At 47.6% G+C, this 17,631-nt stretch overlaps 1 protein-coding gene across 1 annotated transcript in view; it reads right to left on the bottom strand.

Annotated features, from left to right (window-relative positions):
* THSD4 (thrombospondin type 1 domain containing 4) overlaps positions 1-17,631 on the bottom strand; it is a 434,172-nt gene that overhangs the window by 348,833 nt on the left and 67,708 nt on the right. The window contains exon 5 of the mRNA XM_060259859.1: positions 4,653-4,752. Within this exon, the coding sequence (XP_060115842.1) occupies positions 4,653-4,752 (100 nt within the window). The remainder of the gene's footprint in view (positions 1-4,652; positions 4,753-17,631) is intronic.

Here is a 17,631-nt window from a genome sequence, read left to right on the forward strand (position 1 = left end):
CAATAATATGCCTTCTTATTTTGGTCCAAAAGATGCAATTACAAATGCATTCTAGTGCTCATGTGTCGTATCTAGCCTGGAGAGACTCAACTCAACCTACTTCACAGAATGATTAAAGGGCTGGAACACTTTCCCTATGAAGAACGGTTGAAACACTTGGGACTCTTTAGCTTGGAGAAACGTCGACTGCGGGGTGACATGATAGAGGTTTACAAGATAATGCATGGGATGGAGAAAGTAGAGAAAGAAGTCCTTTTCTCCCTTTCTCACAATACAAGAACTCGTGGGCATTCGATGAAATTGCTGAGCAGCCAGGTTAAAACAGATAAAAGGAAGTACTTCTTCACCCAAAGGGTGATTAACATGTGGAATTCACTGCCACAGGAGGTGGTGGCGGCCACAAGCATAGCCACCTTCAAGAGGGGTTTAGATTAAAAAATGGAGCAGAGGTCCATCAGTGGCTATTATCCACAGTGTGTGTGTATGTATAAAAATTTTTGCCACTGTGTGACACAGAGTGTTGGACTGGATGGGCCATTGGCCTGATCCAACATGGCTTCTCTTATGTTCTTATGTTCACAGAGTATTTCCAAAAAAAGGGGGGGAAAAACCCCTAGAATGGGAACATTTGACCCATAAAGGTCACCAGGAATACAGGAAAGGTGGAATGTAAATGTAAGGAAGGAATTCTCGGGTACTGACTAAGAGCCACAGTCAGGGGTAATGACTGTGAAACTTCCATTCGAGATCTCTTCCATGGCCCTTGAATCATTACTTAAGAGGCCAGTCATATTAGGATGTCAAGCTTTCACTCTGGGTCTTTGCCAGTCGTATTGTGTTCCCTTAAAGCATTCTGTTAACCTTGTAATAGAGCGGGGAAAATGTGTGACCTGCACGGTGGGAAAGTGATCTTTGGTACACAAAAGACAACGGCTCAAGTGACAAAAATGTGAAGTAAAGATTTGTTAGGGAAATCCACGGCTAATGAGATCTCTCTCCCTCTCCAAGTACAGGTGAAGAAGGAGGGCCTCCACAGATCTATTCCACTCGCTATCTAGAGGAGAAAAAAACTTCCTGCCTTTAGCCAGTTGATTTGTGCTCCTTGTCAGCAGAGTCTTAACGTCCACCCGCGCAAGTGCTTTTACGCACCCTTGGGGAAAACCCGTAACAACCTCTCGCTGAAGGAGCTTTAGAATGTACACGAATTCCCTGCCAACTCGTTGGGAGAAAGAAAAAAAAGAAAACTCTCGACACCGATGTCATACTTTTTAATTAAACCTTAGCAAAATAAGTCTACCATGAGGGTTTCAAAGCATTAGTCACGTGAAAGTCATCAATTTCCAACTTCAAGTATCAAAAAAACCCCTGGTTGAACAAGGAGTGGACTTTGGGCTAGACTTCAGCAAGCCAGTTTGTTGTAGCGGTTAAGTGCTCGGACTCTTATTCGGGAGAAACGGGTTTGATTCCCCCACTCCTCCACACGTACCTGCCGATGTGACCTTGAGTCAGTCACAAGTTCTCACAGAGCTGTTCCTCTCAAGAGCAGTTTCTGTCAGAGCTCTCTCAGCTCCACCTACCTCACAGGGCGTCTGCTGTGGGGAGGGGAAGGGAAAGGAGATTGTAAGCCACTCTGAGACTCCTTTGGCTAGTGAAGTGCACGTTATAAATCCAATCTCTTTTTCTTCTAAAAGAAAACCATGGTCCATTAGCCCATGGAGGGGGCTACCAGGTGAGAGGGGCTCTCACTGGTGATGCACTTATGCTGTCACTACCTGTGCACTCCAGAAGTGATGTCAGCATGTTGGTGGTCTAGCTGTAGGGTTTTGTCCAAATACCAGCGGTCCCCGCCAGAGACACTCTGATGTCACTTCCAGGCACATAGGGAGAGATGACAGGACACTTTAATTTAATTTTAATTTCAATTTATAACCTGCCCTATCTTGCGCTCTCTGACATCCTTCCCCATTTTGGTGCCATTTTTTCCCTACTGGCCAGCTGAGTAGCCACAAGAAATGCCTATATTCCAGTTTCTAAACGTCTGTATCCCAGTTCCTACTTCAGGCCGACACAGCTACCCTCTAAGACACACATAAAAACAATATCATAAAACCATAAAAACAACAAAAACTATCAAAGCAGGCAAGAAAAAAGTATCTAAAAAATGGAATATAGACATAAAATAGTATTTAATTATGCTAAATACTTTAATATCTGCGAGAGATAGGGTTGCCAATCCCCAGGTGGGGGCAGGGGATCCCCCGGTTTGGAGACCCTCCCCCCCGCTTCAGGGTCATCAGAAAGCGGGGGGGGGGGGGAGGGAAATGTCTGCTGGGAGCTCATGATTCCCTTAGTCCCATAGAAAATAATGGAGAATTTATCTGCGGGTATCTGGGGCTCTGGGAGCCCTGTTTTTTGAGATAGAGGCACCAGATTTTCAGTATAGCATCCAGTGGCTCTCCCCAATATACTCCCTAAGTTTCAAAAAGATTGGACCAGGGGGTCCAATTCTATGAGCCCCCAAAGAAGGTGCCCCTATCCTTCATTATTTCCTATGGAAGGAAGGCATTTAAAAGGTGTGCTGTCCCTTTAAATGTGAGGGCCAAAACTCCCTTTGGAGTTCAATTATGCTTGCCACACCCTTGTTCCTGGCTCCACCCCCAAAGTCTCCTGGCTCCACCCCCAAAGTCCCCAGATATTTCATGAATTGGACTTGGCAACTCTAGCGAGAGAGGCAAAAAGGCAGCCCAGAAGATCTGTGGTGAGCGGTCCAAGAGGTGCAGCCTTGGGCTATATAAGCCAAAATGGGCCCTGGGACAGTTTGCTCCCTTTGCTCCCCTTGCCCACACACCCCTGCAGACACACACATGAAGCTTCTAAGCCAAGACATGCAAGAAACAGCAGTCGATTAGCGGAACGTGAGTATGTATCGAATCCAGACAACGTGATGACAAGACACAGCAGCTGCCAGTGCAAACCGCTTATAATAAATAAGCATAGAAAGGCTGGTGCTCTGAACACACCCATTAATGCAGGTGACTTCCTTCCTACCAAGAGTTTGGACCAAACTCCACCATGTCACACTTGCTAATCACTTCCAATACCACAGCTTTGTGCTGCAATCCCTCTTTCTTTTAAGAGTCTGAATGATCCGCTACAGAACATCCTAGGAAGTTGAGACCGATTTCGCACTCACCTTACGCCGCTCTCACGTTCGTCTTCTCAGTGCGGCTTTCTTCTGATTTCCCACTCTCTGCCCCGGGGCTGCGGCAAGGTTCAGTGTTTTAGCGATTTCTGTTTGCTACGCAAAAACGACAATCCTTGCTGCAGCCCCGGGGCAGATATTGGGAAATCGGAAGAAAGTCGTACTGAGAAGACGAACGTGAGAGCAGCGTAAGGTGAGTGCGAAATCGGTCTGAGATTCTTCCCAATCTGATTTAAGAATATCGTAAGAGCCCTGCTGGATCAGACCAGTGGTCTATCTCATCCAGCATCCTGTCTCACACAGTGACTAACCAGCTTCTCTGGAGGCCTTCATAAGAACATCAGAAGAGCCCTGCTGGATCAGACCAGTGAGGGTCCATCTAATCCAGCATCCCATCTCACACAGTGGCCAAACAGTTCCTCTGGAGGGCCAACAACAGGGCAAAGAGGCCGAGGCCTTCATAACAACATTTGAAGAGCCTTGCTGGATCAGGCCAGTGGTCCATCTAGTCCAGCATCCCTTCTCACACAGTGGCCAGCCAGTTCTTCTGGAGGGCCAAGAACAGGTCAGAGAGGCTGAGGCCTTCTCCTGACGTTGTCTCCTGGCACTGGGATTCAGAGGTTCACTGCCTCTGAACATGGAGGTTTCCTTTAGTCACCAAGGCTTGTAGCGACTGATAGACCTGTCCTCCATGAATCTGTATAAACATCACCTGTCACAATCACGACATCATCTGGCAACCAGTTCTGCGTATTAAACCACTCGTTGTGTAAAGAAGTATTTCCTTGTATCCATCTTGAATCTACTGCCCATAAGCTTCACAGGCTGAGAAGCCATGTTAGATCGGACCAACGGACCAACCGATTCTATAACACAGGGGGCTCGATGCAGAGAGGAGACGCGGTTGCAGTGACCATAGCTCTCTTTATTAGTTACAGCATGGTAACGTGTAAACTAGAAGACTGCTGAACTGGGCCAACGGGGCCAACTATATACAGGTCAAGGTTCCTGCGCTAGGATGCCATTGGGTCATTTGAACCAGCATGGGGCCTGTGATTGGACCAGAGCAGCAGGGATTTGGATCCTACTGCCCATTGTTCTTGGGTCCCCAAGCTCAGTCCTCAAGGCGCCAATGAGCCAGGCAGGAATGTTAATAAAGGAGCATATCATGAGTCCACATACACAACAGATTCCAATCCACATCATGGTTCACACAACACCCAACCGGACACCTCCTGATGGCCAACAAACATGGCGCAGAGGCCAAACATCCCCCTGTTCTTTCCACCAAGTACTAGTATTCACAAATCATTACCAATTTCTTAAACAGATGCACCCTCCAAAAACCCAACAAAGCAAATGAACAGTGCCACAGAACAGGAAAACTCTGCTGACAGTTTTTCCATAATCAATTACATTAAAAGAACCACAGCAAATTGTCTTCCCTTACCTTCTGCGAAAGGCTCCCATTCGTAGAATCGACCCATAAAAGGCTTGTTGTTGTATGACGCGCATTGTACCTCCCTGATGCTTCTGTTTTCAGGACATGGCTATTAAATAAATCACAAAAATATTGTTATAGAAATGCACTTTTGTATAAATTCGTGCCTCCTATGTCCTAATGTGCTGGTGGAATGAACCGTCAAGTCATAGTATAGTAAAAGGGATGTAAAGAGTTATCTAGAACCTGATTATGGGATAAAGGAAAACTCCACCCCCTAGACCTCTCTCTTTTTAAGTTGGTTGGAATACAGCAGATCCTTACATTCAGCAACTCCAGTGAGTAAATCTATCTATAACATTGCCCCAGAGAGATCACAAAAGTGTGGACATGCATACTGTTTGTTTTAGCTGCTTTGTGTGTGTTTGCTCACTTCCATTTAGTGGAAGTACAACTGCTGGGAAACAAAAAAGGCCAAAAAAGAGGAGGAGGAAATGAATACTGTATTCAGGGGGACTGCAATGCTGTATTGTTTGGGGTTTTTTGTTTGGAATGGGAAAATCTTCTGACTCCACCCCCAAAATCCCCAGATATTTCCTGAGTTGGACCTGGCAACCCTAGTTGTGGCGTCCAATGCCTCCTGAACATATTTTTTTTTGCTGAACAAGTCACAACATAAGAGCCATAGAGAGAAAACAGTTGTAATGAGCTCCTTTGGGAATCCATCCATGCTCCGTTCTGCCTGCACGTCAGATAACACTTTGCAGCAATATCTGAGCATGGCCTCCTCAAGATAAACTTTTACCCATTGGCCATAAAGAATTTTCCATTTTACTCAAGTGATACACCAGTTTTGCTTTTCTCCCCCTTTCCACGCTTGTGTCTTGTTTCCAAAAATATTGATTTAATTAGCTGTAAACCACTGAACCGTGGCTGACCTGGGGGAATCCAGTAGAAAAAAATATATATATTCTTTTTTTTTCCAGGGATGGCAGGTCATTCACGCGGGATCGTTCCAAACTCTTAGTCAACGCTTTAATTGCTTTTGGGGTACGGTTTGGGTAACCAAGTGTCCCTATCGCTGAACTGCATCATCTCAAGGTTGGAGCAGCTGTGGAAATCTGCAAGTATATGACCGGTCGGAACACTCGAGCGCCCGAGAGAGTGATGCCATTTTCCTGGCGTTTGGCCAACAAGCGGCTCAAAGTGACAGCTCCCCAGAGCAGAATTTCATGACACATTGCAATCAGACAATACAAATGGGAGGAGAAGAGCCGCGGTCGCTGGTAGAGAGGATCTTTTTTTTTTTTTTACACACGAAGGCCCCAGACTCCTTTCCTGACATCATCAGCTAAGAAAGTTCGGGTAACATGGCCCTGGCCCAGAGAGCTCGGGCTAGCTCAGTCTTGAGAGCTAGTTTGGTGTAGTGGGTAAGAGCAGTGAACTCGGATCTGGAAAAATGGGTTTGAGTCCGCCCTCCTACTCCATATTCTGGGTGGCGAAAATGGGCAGTGAGAGTAGTGGGGAGTGCGGGGGAGGCAAAAACGGGCAGCGAGAGCAGTGGGGAGTGCAGGAGAGGCAAAAACGGGCAGCAAGAACAGTGGGGAGTGCAGGGGAGGCAAAAACGGGCAGCAAGAACAGTGGGGAGTGCGGGGGAGGCAAAAACGGGCAGCAAGAACAGTGGGGAGTGCGGGGGAGGCAAAAACGGGCAGCAAGAACAGTGGGGAGTGCGGGGGAAGCAAAAACAGGCAGTGAGAGCAGTGGGGAGTGCGGGGGAGGTAAAAACGGGCAACGAGAGCAGTGGGGAGTGCGGGGGAGGCAAAAACGGGCAGCGAGAACAGTGGGGAGTGCGGGGGAGGCAAAAACAGGCAGCGAGAGCAGTGGGGAGTGCGGGGGAGGTAAAAACGGGCAGCGAGAGCAGTGGGTAGTGCGGGGGAAGCAAAAACGGGCAGCGAGAACAGTGGGGAGTGCGGGGGAGGCAAAAACGGGGCAGCGAGAGCAGCGGAGAGAGCAGGGAAAGCAAAAACGGGCGGCGGAGAGAGCCAGTCAGTCACAGTTCTCTCAAAGCTCTCTCAGCCCTGAGGGTGTCTGTTGTGGGGAGAGAAAGGGAAGGAGACTCCATGTGAAGGGTTGGGTACAAATCCAATCGTCGCCTCCTCCTCTTCTTCTTCTTCATCAGTCCATAGGTCCATCAAGGTCTTCATTGCCTACTCAGATTCACAGTGGCTCTCCCAGATCTCAGGCTGAGGTCCTTCACAGCACCTAACAGGTGGTACTTTGAACTGGATAATGCTAAGGATTGAACCTGAGATCTCCCACAGAGAAATCAGAGGCTCTTCCACTGAGCCACGGCCGCACACCTAAAATCCAGCCAGGTGTATTTGCAATCTCCCCTCCCTCGTTCTGCAGCTATCACAACTCCAAACAGTGATGCTGAGTACATGGAATTCTAATCACCACACAATCATACATACGGTATGTTGTCGTTCCTCTCTTGCTGTTGGATATTGACCAAACCCAAACAAGAATAATGGAGAATTTGGGAAAGTGGTTAACCTGACCTGTGCAACCCTTCCAGATGCTACCAAGAAAGCACTCTTGGGAGCGCATGTTTTTCCTGGAAACAATTATGAGGTTTCTCGCTATCTCTAAAAACCAGGGAAACTATTTGTTTTACCAACCGGTTGAAAAGAACGGTGAGACATTTCCAGTCAATTAAGATTGTCTCGGGAGATCAAAAAAATATTGTTTTACAAAGTCCTAGAAAATGTATTCCCACAGTGGATGGAAACAAATATTTTACCAGCACTAATGTAGTCCAAATAAATAATTTGGGGGCATGTTTACGAGCAGAGAAAGAAATAACAGATTCTTTATTTTACTGCTGTGTCAACGAGCTCTAATGTTACACATCCGTTGGCTCTGCTAACAGTGCAATCCTAGACAGATTTCGGCCAATTAAGCCCATTGACTTGGATACACATATAGAAGGGTTACACTGTGTTTAGGATTGCACCATTAGAGGGTAGCTTTCCACTGCTTTCTACAACGGCAATAGTTTCTCTTGACCTTCCCATACCTCATGAACAGAATGAACACTCCTGCAGTCAAACAGGCCCCAAACTGATATCCCGGAGTCCTTTCTGGACAACTTGCTGATGGGCAGGGCTCTTTTCTGTAGCAGGAGCTCCTCTGCATATTAGGCCACGCCTCCCTGATGTAAATAAGAGCCCCACGGCGCAGAGTGGTAAAGCTACAGTACTGCAATCCTAAGCTCTGCTCACGACCTGAGTTCGATCCCCGGCGGAAGTTGGACTTTCAGGTAGCCAGCTTGAGATTGACTCAGCCTTCCATCCTTCTGAGGTCGGTCAAAGGAGTCCCCAGCTTGCTGGGGGGAAAGTGCAGATAACTGGGGAAGGCAATGGCAAACCACCCCGTAAAAAGTCTGCCATGAAAACGTTGCAAAAGCAACATCACCCCAGAGTCAGAAATAACTGGTGCTTGCACAGGGGACCTTTCCTTTCCTTCCCTAATGTAGCCAATTCTCCTGGAGCTCACAATAGGCCCTGTAAGAAGAGCCCTAGAAGCTCTTGGGAGGATTGGCTTCATCAGGGGGCGTGGCCTAATATGCAGAGGAGCTCCTGCTACAAAAAGAGCCCTGCAGTGATGGCATCATGGAAATTCCCGCTAATTTATGAATGAAGGTCTCACACATGTAGGAGTGAGATCTTTATTCATAATTAACCAGCAGTTCCTGCGACGATGATAACAGTCATCATTAAAGGTGAGGCTGCTCAGGGCCGTATTTAGCCTAGCTCTTCTGCCGTTCTCATAAAGGTAGTCCGATCTCATCGGATCTTGGAAGATGAACAGGGTCAGCTCTGTCTAGTAGTTGGATGGAAGACCACCAAAAAAAGACAACAGAGGAAGGCAGACGAAGGTCATGAGAGGATTGAACCTGAGATCTCCCACAGAGAGATCGCGTGCCTTGAAAGCCCCTTGCTGGGGTCGCCAAAAGTTGGAAACTGAGCAGGATTGGTAAATGGGAGGGAGACCACCAAGCAAGGCTCTGCAGAGGAAGGCAATGGGCAACCATATCTGCTTCTCGCTTGCCTTGAAAGTCCCTTGCTGAGGTCACCATAATTCAGAAACTAAGCAGGGTTGGTACTTGGATGGGAAACCACCAAGGAAGGTTCTGCAGGGGAAGGCAATGGCCAACCACCTCTGCTTCTCACTTGCCTCCAAAGCCCCTTGCTGGGGTCACGGTAATTCAGAAACTAAGCAGGGTTGGTACTTGGATGGGAGACCACCAAGGAAGGTTCTGCAGGGGAAGGAAATGGCCGACCACTTGCCTTGAAAGCCCCTTGCTGGGGCCAACGTAACTTAGAAGTTCAGCAAGGTCGGTACTTGGAGGGGGAAACCACCAAGGAAGGCTCTGCAGAGGAAGGCAATGGCAGACCACCTCTGCTTCTCACTTGCCTTGAAATCCCCTTTCTGGGGTCACCAGAAGTTGCCTGTCAGGTGATGCAACTTCACCCGCCACAAGCTATCTGTGTCTAAAAGCCTAGTAAGCTAGTGGCCGTCGCTACACGGGTTAACTACACTTTAAGCAAAGGAACGCTTCCATTTGTCCACCCAGCGCCCATCAAACTTCATTCTACAAACTCTCCCTGACTCAAATTGCTTTCTCAAACAGCGTAAATCCATTGAGCTTGGCCAAACTTCCCAAATCCTCGAAGGCCAATTGCTGAGCACAAATCAAATCAAATAATTTGGGGGGGGGGGGGGGGAGGGGAGCGGAATTGTTTCTAATGTTGCTCTTCCAAGTTTCTGTTGGATCCCCATCCCCGGTTGGAAGGAAAAGCCATGACGTCTTCTTGGTCTTCACCGTCCAAGGGATCTTCTCTGAGCAATCGCAGTCGGGCGCCGTGGCCACGACTATTTTGAGCAAATCCTTTAACTGCAATCACACACTTGGCCGCTCTCAGTTTCAACTGCAGACTCACATTTTTACAGGGTTTTTTTTTTTAAAAAAAAAAGAACCATCCAGATATCCCTCGCCTAGAAAGTCATATTTATAGAATGTGTGTCTCATGCAAAAGGCACTCGGCTTAAAGAGAAACCAATCAGAAGTTATTTCCATTCGACAAAACCTGGCGAGGAGGTCTAAAGGCTGTCCAAACGCAAAACTTTTTCTGACTCCATTGCACAATTTTTTTATTTTTGTTTTAAAAAAGAAGAAATCTATTTATTTAGATTTGCCACTGGAGATGTCAAATCCCCTTGACCACCACCAGGGGATGAGAGAGATTGAATTGCCAGATCCAGGAGGAGGAAGAGAAGGAGGAGGAGGAGGCTGCAGATTTATACCCCGCCTTTCCCTCTGAATCATACTCAGAGTGGCTTACATCTCCTTTATCTTCTTTCCCCACAACAGGGTATAAATCTCCTTTATCTTTTCCCCCCACAACAGACACCCTGTGAGGTGGGTGGGGTTGAGAGAACTCTGACAGAAACTGCCCTTTCAAGGACAACTCTGCAAAAACTGTGGCTGACCCAAGGCCATTCCAGCAGGTGCAAGTGGAGGAGTGGGGAATCAAACCCTGTTCTCCCAGATAAGAATCCGCATACTTCACCGCTACACCAAACTGGCTCTCAAGGAGGAGGAGGTGTTGATGATGATGATGATGATGATGATGATGATGATGATGATGATGATGATGATGATTATGATGATGATGATGATGGATTTATATCCCATCCTATACTCTGAATCTCAGAATCTCACAGCAGTCACAATCTCCTTTCCCTTCCCCTCCCCACAACAGACACGCTGGAGAGCCAGTTTGGTGTCGTGGTTAAGTGTGCGGACTCTTATCTGTGAGAACCGGGTTTGATTCCCCACTCCTCCACTTGCACCTGCTGGAATGGCCTTGGGTCAGCCATAGCTCTGGCAGAGGTTGTCCTTGAAAGGGCAGCTGCTGTGAGAGCCCTCTCCAGCCCCGCCCACCTCACAGGGTGTCTGTTGTGGGGGAGGAAGGGAAAGGAGATTGTGAGCCGCTCTGAGACTCTTCGGAGTGGAGGGCAGGATATAAATCCAATATCTTCATCTACCTCACAGGGTGTCTGTTGTGCGGGATGAAGGGAAAGGAGATTGTGAGCCATTCTGAGACTCTTCGGAGTGGAGGGCGGGATATAAATCCAATATCATCTTCTTCTTCTTGTGAGGTAGGTGGGGCTGAGAGAGCTCTGACAGAAACTGCTCTTGAGCAGAACAGCCTTGAGAGAGCTTGTGGCTGACCCAAGGTCCCATCAGCCAGGTGCAGTTTGGAAGACTGCAGAATCAAACTCAGTCCTCCCAGATAAGAGTCCGCACACTTAACCACGGCACCAAACTGGCTCTGGAGGCAGAACCAGCCACAAAATGGCTATCGCATCTCACTTTCAGGCACACGGTGAGATCTCCGTGATGCGGTGGTGGCGGCCGCCAAAGCAGCATATTTAAAAATCCGTACAGCCAATCAGATTTCCAATGGCCAGTCAGAAGTCTCACTGGGCAAAAAACCGATCTGGCTCTGTTTGCTTTCTAAAAAATACTTGGCAGGCAACAGAAAAGGTGTTGGCAGGTGCATGGAACCCGCGGGCACCATCCTGGCGGCCCCTGACAGAGGTCACGACCCCCAAAGTACATTAGCCCAGGCATTTTCTCCAGGTGGTCACAGGCTTATCTTGAGAAAACTGTGATGCAACCTGGCAACCAATGAGGCAAGAGGAGGAGGAGGAAAATAAAATTCCTTGGCCGAGAATCTTGAGAGACTCGACAGCCAAGGACACAGAGGGCTGGCGAAGGAAAAACCTCTCTTTCTCTCTCTCTGGCTTCTGGCTGCCGGTAAATCAATCAGTGTTCTGCTCGCTTTCCAGTGAGAGCTGCCCTCAAAAAATTCGGGGAAGGGGGAAGCAGTGCAAATGTCAGTATCAGAAAGAATTTGGCATCCGCTCTCAGGTGGAGCTTGGAGTTTTCTCGGAATTACACCTGATCTTCAAATGACGGAGATTACCTCCCCTGCTTTAAAGGGTGGACTCTATGGCACTATACCCTACTCAAGAAGATGAAGAAGAAGATATTGGATTTATATCCCGCCCTCGACTCCGAAGAGTCTCAGAGTGGCTCACAATCTCCTTTATCTCCCTCCCCCACAACAGACACCCTGTGAGGTAGATGAAGATATTGGATTTATAACCCACCCTCCACTCCGAAGAGTCTCAGAGCGGCTCACAATCTCCTTTCCCTTCCTCCCCCACAACAGACACCCTGTGAGGTAGATGAAGATATTGAATTTATATCCCGCCCTCCACTCCGAAGAGTCTCAGAGCGGCTCACAATCTCCTTTCCCTTCCTCCCCCACAACAGACACCCTGTGAGGTGGGTGGGGCTGGAGAGGGCTCTCACAGCAGCTGCCCTTTCAAGGACAACTCTGTGAGAGCTATGGCTGACCCAAGGCCATGCTAGTAAGTGCAAGTGGAGGAGTGGGGAATCAAACCTGGTTCTCCCAGATAAGTGTCTGCACACTTAACCACTACACCAAACTGGCTCTCAGGTCTTCTCCCTCACCAAACCCTGCCTTCTCTGGGCTCCACCCCCAAATCTCCTGGAAATTCCCAACTTGGAATTGGCATCCCTATCCAGGTCTTTTTTTTTAGGAGGAATGCACAGGACCGCAGTTCCGGCTGGCTTGCCATCAAGGGGTGTGGCCTAACATGCAAATGAACTCCTGCTGGGCTTTTTCCTACAAAAAAGCCCTGTGCACTACCATGGTGGGGTAAGGGGGTGTGGCCTAATATGCAAATGAACTCCTGCTGGGCTTTTTCTTAAATAAAACAAAGACCATCATTGTCCACACTGAAATGAAGTCCTGAGGATCCACTCTTATCTTAGGTGCGCTGCGTTCGGGGACAAAAAATCTATTGTCCATCCGTGGACCAACGGAGGCTAGGTTGCGTTCGACACGAGCTAGGGCCTTCTCGGTGGCAGCACCAGAATTGTGGAATGCTCTCCCGGAGGCCATAAGGGCCCTGCAGGATCTTTCCACTTTCAACAGGGCCTGTAAGACCGAACTGTTCTGACAGGCCTTTGATATCTAACCGGGAGAGAACTGCCACCCGACATCATATAGAGTACTAGGTGATCACCATCAGAAAAGAAGAACTCACTTATATTGTAGTGACACAGCACTACAAAATGTTTTTAAAATCTTAAATTGCAATGATGTTTTATTGGTTTTTACTGATTTCAACTTGTGAATGTTGTCAGCCGCCCTGAGTCCACTTGCGGAGAGGGCGGGATAGAAATTTAAAGTGATAAATAAATAATAATAAATCAGGTCTTTATGTTCCCGAAATGTATTTCAGTGCACCACTGACAATCCCATGATGCAGGACTGAGAATTCCGGTTGGGAAATCCCTGGAGATTTGGGGGTGGAGCCTGAGGAGGGCGGGGTTTGGAGAGGGGAGGGACTTCGGTGGGGTGTAAGGTCATCGTGCCCACCTCCCCACCCAAGTGGTCATTTTCTCCAGGGGAACTACTCTTTGAGCTGCAGTTCGTTACACTAAATAATGCACTTTCCGTGCACTTTCCAACTGGATTTTACCAGTTCACACAGTAAAATCCAGCTGGAAAGTGCACTGAAAGCAGACTAAAACGGCACTATTCTTTACGTGTGATCGCAACCGCTGTCTCCTGGAGATCAGCTGAAATCCTACCAGCCACCGCCTGAAGGTTGGCAACCTCTTTCCCACCCTGTTCCCCCTCCCCCACTTTGTGAGCTAAGGGATATGTGACACGCAGAAGAGCCTGCTCTTTTGTGAGTCCCTGCAAGATGCTTTGCCTGAAGATCCGGTGCATCGAAAATGCTCCTTCGACTGGGACAAAATGCTGCTTTCCAAAAATGCATGCTGCTGTTTTTGACGTCGGGGAGCCAGGGTAGTAATGGGGGCCTTCTTCGAGCCAGTCGCTTGAATTCGTATACAAATGCCGTAAAATTTCCTTTTCTCCCCACCCAAATGATGCAGCTCTTGCGAGTAAAAAATCCACCTGCTGCCAGATGGCAATTTGGATTGGAATGTCTGCCTGATGGAGAGCGCAGGTTTCAGCAACGGTACTCGCAAAAGGCACTCCTCATCCTGAGCTGTAAAAGACTTGGGCCTGACTATACTAGTAACATCTTTCTAGGTAGAGGTGTCTAGGGTTGCCAAGTCCAATTCAAGAAATATCTGGGGACTTTGGGGGTGGAGCCAGGAGACTTTGGGGTGGAGCCAGGAGACATTGGAGCAGAGCCAGGAACAAGGGTGTGACAAGCATAATTGAACTCCAAGGGAGTTCTGGCCATCACATTTAAAGGGACTGCACACTTTTCTAAATGCCTTCCTTCCATAGGAAATAATGAAGGATAGGGGCACCTTCTTTTGGGGCTCATAGCAGTGGACCCCCTAGTCCAACCACTTTTAAACTTGGGAGTATTTTGGGGAGAGGCACAAGATGCTATACTGAAAATTTGGTGCCTCTACCTAAAAAAACAGCCCCCCCCCCCGAGTTCTAGCCATCACATTTAAAGGGACCGGACACCTTTCTAAATGCCTTCCTTCCATAGGAAATAATGAAGGATAGGGGCACCTTCTTTTGAGGCTCATAGAAGTGGACCCCCTAGTCCAACCATTTTTAAACTTGGGGAGTATTTTGGGGAGAGGCACTGGGTGCTATACCGAAGCTTTGGTGCCTCTACCTAAAAAAACAGCCCCCCCCCCCGAGCCCCAGATATCCGCAGATCAATTCTGCATTATTTCCTATGGGAATAAGTCTCCATACGGAATAATAGAGTTCCCAGCAGACCTTTCCCTTCCCTTGCTTTTTGATGCCCCTGAAGGAGGGGGAGGGCCTCCAAACCGGGAGATCCCCTGCCCTAGGGTTGCCAATCCCCAGGTGTCTCTGGGCGCTGGAGGCTTTAGGGCAAGAGTGTCGAACTAATTTGTTATAAGGGATGGATCTGACATAAATGAGATTTTGTTGGGCCGGGCCATGTGTATCATAAAATGTAAAAACAGGTAGCATAGATTTTATAAAAGACAAAGACAAACACAATTAAAGATGTTTTTTTAAAAAAAATTAAAATAGAACACGCTTAAAACATCGGCACTCGTTGGTCTTAAAGGTGCTTTCTTTGTATCTCTCCCATGGGGTCCAGGGAACTGGGCAAAGGAAGCTCGGGCTCTTTCCTTCCTTTTCCTTAGTCACGTCCTTTGTTCAATAAGATTAGGATGTGTCTAGAAAAGTGCAGTGAAACTATAGGAAGTGGAAATAGCTGAGTCAGAGCCATTTTTATCCAACCCAAAATTCAACGGAAACCACACCTTTTAGTTCTTCTTGTTGACTTTGCATCATGGATCATTCATGCTAATTTTGTTTGTTGGTGTCATGCAGTAACAGAGTCAAAAATTAAAATAAAAAGTTTTTTTAAAAAAAACACAACCCTTTCCTGTTGGCTTTCCTCATTGTCCAACTTTCACATGCCTACGTAATAATGGTGAATACTATGGCATGGGTTATCTTGATCTTTTCAGTCACGTAGACTATGAAACCAAATGCCTACACCAGGGGCGTCAAACATGCAGTTTGAGGGCCGAAACAGGCCCCTGGAGGCATCCGATCAGGCCCCTGAGCAACTGGCTGTCAGCTGCTTCCTTCTCCCTCTCTCTTGCTTCCTTCTGCATCACAGCTTGCTTTGCCGGGCTTGCTCAATTGCACAGGAGCTACAGAGCAAAACCTCTATTCTCTTCATTGGCTGGGAGGAAGGAGGGAGGAATAGCTTGCTTTGCCAGGCTCTCTCAATTGCACAGCAGAGATACTGAGCCAAGCCCCTCTTCCTTCTATTGGCTGAGGCTCCTCCCCTTCCAGTCCCCTAGGGAAGGAAAGAAAGAGCCAGAGCTTCCTTTGCCCAGTTCCCTGGATCCCATGGGAGAAACACAAAGGAAGTGCCTTTAAGACCAGTGAGTGCTAACGTTTTAAGCATGTTTTAAGTTTTTTAAAAATATATATTTGTGTTTGTCCGGGTTCTTTATAAAATTTATATCTCTGCTACCTAATCTTAAATAGGTACACACATGGCTCGGTCCAACACAGCTCAGCCCAACTTGACATGGCCCAGCCCAACAAGGCCTCATTTATGTCAGATCCGGTCCTCGTAACAAATGAGTTTGACATCCCTGGTCTACACTGTTAACAACACCCCTCCCCAAAAAAATTTAAACCAACGCGGGCAATTTCAAGGGAATGCAAAGATTAGGAGCCTAGAAAGAAAGACTGAAAAAGGTTTAGCAGGTCTGAATTGGCTGAGCCGTAGGTGAGGCAGACGAGAGCCGAGCCGTAATACCCAGAGAAGGTGAGACGTTGTGGGAAGAGGGAAATTATCCCTTGGAGGAGTGAGAGTAATGAAGTGGAAAAGCCAAGACAAAAGAGGAACCTGGAGCGAACACCAGGAAAAAACGTCTGGGATTTCAATGGTGGGGAGAGTCCGAAAAAAAGAGAGACCAAAATAAAAGGGGGGGAAAAAGGAATTTGATCTAGTCACACTTCATTGAATTTTTAAGCAAACAGGCTTTGGAGGGGGATTTTTTTGAGCACAGTCCGAATTTAATTTTCATTTCTGGAGTAGGAGAGAGAGACCAGCTGTGAGAGCCGACACTTCACCACGTCCCCCTCAAACACCTCCGTTTCAGCCAAAGCGGTAACTGGGGGATGATTTATTATTGCTCTCCATTATTCTTACTTCAGTAACGCTTTAGGGATGCTTCACACATTTGGGTATTTCATGTCCAAGAATATTCTTCTCTTTTAGCCGGTTTGGTGTAGTGGTTAAGTGTGCGGACTCTTATCTGGGAGAACCGGGTTTGATTCCTCACTCCTCCACTTGCACCTGCTGGAATGGCCTTGGGTCAGCCATAGCTCTGGCAGAGGTTGTCCTTGAAAGGGCAGCTGCTGTGAGAGCCCTCTCCAGCCCCACCCACCTCACAGGGTGTCTGTTGTGGGGGAGGAAGGGAAAGGAGATTGTGAGCCGCTCTGAGACTCTTTGGAGTGGAGGGCGGGATATAAATCCAATATCTTCTTCTTCTTCTTCTTTTAGAAAGCAGAAGCATTTCCCCCGCCTCCACCAGTGACGTTTAGAAAAATGTTGCTATGTGTTCTAATTATGCCACTGGATCCTAATTTCCTATCGTGTTTGCCTTTTGTAGGATTGCAAGACACTGGCAAGAAATCCAGTTCGGTTGCTTCGGCTTGCGGAGAGCCTAGCACGGCCCATCGGAAATGAAGCACAAAAAATCACACAAAAAAACAACCAAGCTTTTCTTTAAAAGCACTTGCACAAACCGCGGTCTTTATCCCCCACCCCAAACACACCTTAGAATCTCACAGACCGAACTGCACAGAGCTCAGACTTCGTGTGACTGAAGCTGCCAGTCATGAAAAATGAGTTCCACTATAACTGACCAAAAAAAACCCCAAACCACACACAATAAAAATAGCACGATGAGGAAATGACCTAATGGGTCGAGGCAGATTGAGTTAATTGGTTATTAATTAACCGCCCCGAGCAGAATCCATAGGGGGAAGCGGCCCAATGCTAGGAGTCGAATTAACAGAGTTCTTCTCCCTTGATAAATTATATTAACCTTCTGGAATGTTCCAAATAAAAGGGGAGGGCAGGAAATCTGCAGTCCATGGACACCAGCAGGGCCCTTCAAAACATTTCAGCTAATAAATTAAATTAAGGCCCCAAGGTGTATGCTGGGAGAAACACTAGACTCCCCAGGATCTAACACTGGTCTGATTTCCTATTTCAATTATTGGTTTTTAAATTATTCATTGCAAGGACCCACACAGCTGAAGGTCACCCCCAAATTGCCTGGGGAGGGGGAAATGCATCAACGCCATTCTCT

The sequence above is a fragment of the Heteronotia binoei genome, chromosome 19 (genome assembly GCF_032191835.1).
Source record: "Heteronotia binoei isolate CCM8104 ecotype False Entrance Well chromosome 19, APGP_CSIRO_Hbin_v1, whole genome shotgun sequence".
Lineage (NCBI taxonomy): Eukaryota > Metazoa > Chordata > Lepidosauria > Squamata > Gekkonidae > Heteronotia > Heteronotia binoei.